The 6173-nt window shown below is 50.6% G+C and overlaps 1 protein-coding gene across 1 annotated transcript; it reads right to left on the reverse strand.

The window, feature by feature from the left end:
* Positions 1 to 4602: 4602 nt before the first annotated feature.
* On the reverse strand, positions 4603 to 5933 carry LOC123161909 (uncharacterized). Its single transcript, XM_044579725.1, has one exon. The coding sequence runs from the start codon at positions 5740 to 5742 to the stop codon at positions 5200 to 5202; it is 543 nt and encodes a 180-aa protein (XP_044435660.1). The 5' UTR covers positions 5743 to 5933; the 3' UTR covers positions 4603 to 5199.
* Between the last annotated feature and the right edge of the window lie 240 nt (positions 5934 to 6173).

Consider the following 6173-nt stretch of genomic DNA (forward strand, 5'->3'; position numbering starts at 1 on the left):
CGATATCCTCCGCGAGCCTCAACGCTCATTGGACCGCACACATCGGTATGTATGATTTCCAACAAGTTGGTTGCACGCTCCATTGTTCCGGAGAACGGGGTCTTGGTCATTTTGCCCATGAGGCATGGTTCGCATGTGTCAAATGATTCATAATCGAGAGACTCTAAAAGTCCATCAGCATGGAGCTTCTTCATGCGCTTGACACCAATGTGACCAAGGCGGCAGTGCCACAAGTATGTGGGACTATCGTTATCAACTTTATATCTTTTGGTATTCACGCTATGAATATGTGTAACATTACGTTCGAGATTCATTAAGAATAAACCATTGACCATCGGGGCATGACCATAAAACATATCTCTCATATAAATAGAACAACCATTATTCTCGGATTTAAATGAGTAGCCATCTCGTATTAAACGAGATCCAGATACAATGTTCATGCTCAAACTTGGCACTAAATAACAATTATTGAGGTTTAAAACTAATCCCGTAGGTAAATGTAGAGGTAGCGTGCTGGCGGCGATCACATCGACCTTGGAACCATTCCCGACGCGCATCGTCACCTCGTCCTTCGCCAGTCTCCGCTTATTCCGTAGCTCCTGCTGTGAGTTACAAATGTGAGCAACGGCACCGGTATCAAATACCTAGGAGTTACTACGAGTACTGGTAAGGTACACATCAATTACATGTATATCAAATATACCTTTAGTGTTGCCGGCCTTCTTGTCTGCTAAGTATTTGGGGCAGTTCCGCTTCCAGTGACCCTTTCCCTTGCAATAAAAGCACTCAGTTTCAGGTTTGGGTCCATTCTTTGACTTCTTCCTGGCAACTGGCTTACCCGGCGCGGCAACATCTTTGCCGTCCTTCTTGAAGTTCTTCTTACCCTTGCCCTTCTTGAACTTAGTGGTCTTATTGACCATCAACACTTGATGTTCTTTCTTGATTTCAACCTCTGCTGACTTCAGCATTGAAAATACTTCAGGAATGGTCTTCACCATCCCCTGCATATTGTAGTTCATCACAAAGCTCTTGTAGCTTGGTGGGAGCGACTGAAGGATTATGTCAATGACCGCCTCATCCGGGAGGTTAATGTCCAGCTGGGACAGGCGGTTGTGCAACCCAGACATTTTGAGTATATGCTCACTCACAGAACTATTTTCCTCCATCTTACAACTATAGAACTTGTCGGAGACTTCATATCTCTCGACCCGGGCATGAGCTTGGAAAACTAGTTTCAGCTCCTCGAACATCTCATATGCTCCGTGTTGCTCAAAACACTTTTGGAGCCCCGGTTCTAAGCTGTAAAGCATGCCGCACTGAACGAGGGAGTAATCATCAGCACGAGACTGCCAAGCATTCATAATGTCTTGGTTCTCTGGGACGGGTTCATCACCTAGCGGTCCTTCTAGGACATATTGTTTCCTGGAAGCTATGAGGATGATCCTCAGGTTCCGGACCCAGTCCGTATAGTTGCTGCCATCATCTTTCAGCTTGGTTTTCTCTAGGAACGCGTTGAAGTTCATGTTGACATGAGCGTTGGCCATTTGATCTACAAGACATATTTGCAAAGGTTTTAGACTAAGTTCATGATAATTAAGTTCATCTAATCAAATTATTATAATGAACTCCCACTCAGATTAGACATCCCTCTAGTCATCTAAGTGTTGCACGATCCGAGTCGACTAGGCCGTGTCCGATCATCACATGAGACGGACTAGTCATCATCGGTGAACATCTCCATGTCGATCGTATCTTCCATACGACTCGTGTTCGACCTTTCAGTCTCCGTGTTCCGAGGCCATGTCTGTACATGCTAGGCTCGTCAAGTTAACCCTAAGTGTTTTGCATGTGTAAAACTATCTTACACCCGTTGTATGTGAACGTAAGGATCTATCACACCCGATCATCACGTGGTGCTTCGAAACGACAAACTTTAGCAACGGTGCACAGTTAGGGGAGAACACTTCTTGAAATTGTTGTAAGGGATCATCTTATTTACTACCGTCGTTCTAAGTAAACAAGATGCATAAACATAATAAACATCACATGCAATTATATAGTAGTGACATGATATGGCCAATATCATATAGCTCCTTCGATCTCCATCTTCGGGGCTCCATGATCATCTTCGTCACCGGCATGACACCATGATCTCTATCATCATGATCTCTATCATTGTGTCTTCATGAAGTTGTCACGCCAACGACTACTTCTACTTCTATGGCTAACGCGTTTAGCAATAAAGTAAAGTAATTTACATGGCGTTCTTCAATGACACGCAGGTCATACAAAAAATAAAGACAACTCCTATGGCTCCTGCCGGTTGTCATACTCATCGACATGCAAGTCGTGATTCCTATTACAAGAACATGATCTCATACATCACAATATATCATTCATCATTCATCACAACTCCTGGCCATATCACATCACATGACAATTGCTGCAAAAACAAGTTAGACGTCCTCTAATTGTTGTTGCATCTTTTACGTGGCTGCAATTGGGTTCTAGAAAGAACGTTTTCTTACCTACGAATAACCACAACGTGATTTTGTCAACTTCTATTTACCCTTCATAAGGACCCTTTTCATCGAATCCGCTCCAACTAAAGTGGGAGAGACAGACACCCGCCAGCCACCTTATGCAACTAGTGCATGTCAGTCGGTGGAACCGGTCTCACGTAAGCGTATGTGTAAGGTTGGTCCGGGCCGCTTCATCCCACAATACCGCTGAAGCAAGATAAGACTAGTAGCGGCAAGCAAGTTGACAAGATCTACACCCACAACAAAATTGTGTTCTACTCGTGCAATAGAGAACTACGCATAGACCTAGCTCATGATAACACTGTTGGGGAACGTTGCAGAAAATTAAATTTTTTCCTACGGTTTCACCAAGATTCATCTATGAGTTCATCTAAGCAACGAGTCAAGGGAGCGAGTTTGCATCTACATACCACTTGTAGATCGCGTGCGGAAGCGTTCGAGGGAACGGTGATGATGGAGTCGTACTCGACGTGATTCAGATCACCGATGACCAAGTGCCGAACGGACAGCACCTCCGCGTTCAACACACGTACGGAACAGACGACGTCTCCTCCGTCTTGATCCAGCAAGGAGGAAGGAGAGGTTGAGGAAGACAGCTCCAACGGCAGCACGACGGCGTGGTGTTGGTGGAGAAGCAGCACTCCGGCAGGGCTTCGCCAAGCTCGTGACGGAGGAGGAGAGGTGTTGGGGAGGGGAGGGGCTGCGCCTTGGGTTTTGTATTGCAGCCCTCCCCTCACCGCTCTATTTATAGGGGAAGGGGCAAGGGGGGCCGGCCCCTCTAGATGGAATCTAGAGGGGGGGCGGCGGCCAGGGAGGGGGGACTTGCCCCCCAAGCAAAGGGGGCGCCCCCTCTAGGGTTCCCCCCCAACCCTAGGCGCATGGGCCCAAGGGGGGGGGGCGCCCAGCCCTCCAGGGGCTGGTGCCCTGCCCCACGCGGCCCATGTGGCCCACCAAGAGGGGTGGCCCCTCTCGGTGGACCCCCGGAACCCTTCCGGTGGCCCCGGTACAATACCGATATGTCACCGAAACTTTCCGGTGTCCGCATGACAACTTCCCATATATAAATCTTTACCTCCGGACCCTTCCGGAACTCCTCGTGACGTCCGGGATCTCATACGGGACTCCGAACAACGTTCGGTAATCACATACAAGTCTTCCTAATAACCCTAGCGTCACCGAACCTTAAGTGTGTAGACCCTGCGGGTTCGGGAGACACGCAGACATGACCGAGACGGCTCTCTGGTCAATAACCAACATCGGGATCTGGATATTGTCGTGTTGTCGTTAAGATTGTCGTTAAGATTTTTTTTGAGAAAATATTGTCATTAATATGGGTGAGCGCGGCAACGCGCGCCTAGATGTTCTAGTCTTTCTACTAAAGCTGGCAAGCTGTGGCATGCAACCGTATACATTCTTGGTAGCACCATATTTTAGGACAGATTCCTTAAACCCCATTTGAACTGCAACTATAGTAGATGATGCTTGTTCTACACTATAGTTGTGCAACCTCTAATCTCCCAACAGTTACACCAAGCAGAGCAGGGGAAATTTGTTCTTTGGGTGACACTGGAAGAGATATTGATGCTTGTTCTGCACTAGCTAGTAGTACTACCGATGAAGAACACCGAGCAAGAATGAATTTTTACAGGCGGAAATGAAACCAAACCAAATCAAGTGGTGGCCATGGCGGGCGGGCTAGCAGCCGGAGATCTTGACCCTGAGGATGGTGCACTTGGTCTTCTCGAAGTTGAAGGTGATGGCGGCGACGTCGACGAGCTGCAGCCGGAGCGGGCAGATGATATCCAGCAAGGTGGCAACGGGGACGGGGATGACCGGGGATGACTCCACCATCCCCGCCCCGATCCCCGCCAATCCCCATACCCGTGAAGCCCCGTGAAGCTTCGCGGGGACAAAACGCCCCCCATACCCATCAATATCGGGTGCCCGGTACCCGTCGGGTATCCACGGGGATCTCAAAACTGACTAGGATAGGTGAGATTGGAAAGGGCATGATTGTTGGGAGAGGTGGAAAAAAATAACTGTGTCAAATATTTATATAATAATTTATATATTGTGCATTTGTAGTACGCATGGCATAGTTTTTCGGGTATCCATGGAGTCCCCATGGAGGAAATTTTATCCCCGTCCCCGCCCCGCGAGACTAACGGGTACCCATCAGAAAATACCCATGGGGTGAATTTGTCCCCCATCCCCGCTTCATGATGGGTAAAGCCCCGTGGGTACCGTCCCCACGGGGAATATTGCCACCTTAGGCCTCATTTGGTTATGCGGGATCCCCCGGTATCCCCTATAAAATCTAGGGCTCATGACCCACGTGACGAATCAGCCCCTGAAAAACCAACGGGTCATTTGGTTGCTCATCGCCTGGGGATTTTCTGGCCCGATCCACCTTGTTTCCCAGGGAGATCAATCCACGACTCCAGAGATCTGGCAGGAAACCCACGCCTCCGCTCTCTCTCCCACGATCGACTTCCACCTAGCGATCTGGAGCGTGGCGCCCCATCCTCTAGCCACCAAATGAGGTAACACTGATTAGGGAAATCTCCCGGGTGATGGAAGGGGATCTCATCTGCCCGGAGAAAATCCCTCGACTGGGGTATGCTGCCCTGGTTTTGTTGGCCTTGCTACCAAACTAGGCCTTAATATCCAGGGGACACCACGTCTTGCGGGCCATGTCGTACCGCACCACCGCGTCCAGCCGCACCTCCACCTCGAACGTGCCGGCCTCCTTCTGCCTGGCGAACTCCGCCGCACCGGCCGCCGTCAGCTTGCGGTCGACCCCGGCGACCTCGAGGCGTACCGTTTTCTCCTCCTGTGCGTCGAGGTAGAGGTCCTCCACCCCCACGGCACTGGACTCGTCGAAGCGGGTGCCGTTGAAGGAGAGGGCCGCGAGGGCGCGACACGTGATGCCCCGGTACAGGTTGGGGTTGGGCAGGGCAATGTGCACCATGGCGTTGTACGACAGGAGCTGGAGGAGCGGCTTCTTCGCCGTGGAGTTTGGGGACGGGGAGAGCTCGAAGCGGGTGAGGAAGCCGTAGTCGGCGGTGGCGGTCGGCGGCTTGATGACGACGAAGGGGACGATGAGGCCCCCGGCGAGGAGCAGGAACGCCAACCAGAGGGCAACCTTGGTCCAGGTGCACCCGCAGCCCCACCCGCGCTTCTGCCAGAAGACCATGGCTGGCTCAGCTGCTCCGCGGATCTCTCCCCTTCCCGACGGCGAATGGAGACTGGGAGGGGTGGCTCAGCTAGGAGAGTGGAGCTGGAGCGCGCACGGCGGGGCGAGGTGGCGGGGAGCTGGGCCCGAAGACTTGTGCCGAGGGGTGGGTCTTCTGAGCAGAGGAAACCAAATCAAACGATGCTCCATGCTGGTTACCTTTACCTTTACCTCACCCGGAGTCCAGACTCCAGAGAGCGCTTTGTGTTTTTTCTTTCTTTTGCAAAAGAAGAAGGGAGCGCGTTGGTCGAGCTTTCGGGCATCAACTGGCGTTGGCTCGTCTTTCCAAAATGAAAATGTTTCACGGTTCGTAGTGCGCTCACAAAATAAAAATAATAAGACTTTTTAATTTTAATAAGAATGAAGGCTTCAGGAGAGCACGGCTTTGAATT

The sequence above is a fragment of the Triticum aestivum genome, chromosome 7B, assembly GCF_018294505.1.
Source record: "Triticum aestivum cultivar Chinese Spring chromosome 7B, IWGSC CS RefSeq v2.1, whole genome shotgun sequence".
Lineage (NCBI taxonomy): Eukaryota > Viridiplantae > Streptophyta > Magnoliopsida > Poales > Poaceae > Triticum > Triticum aestivum.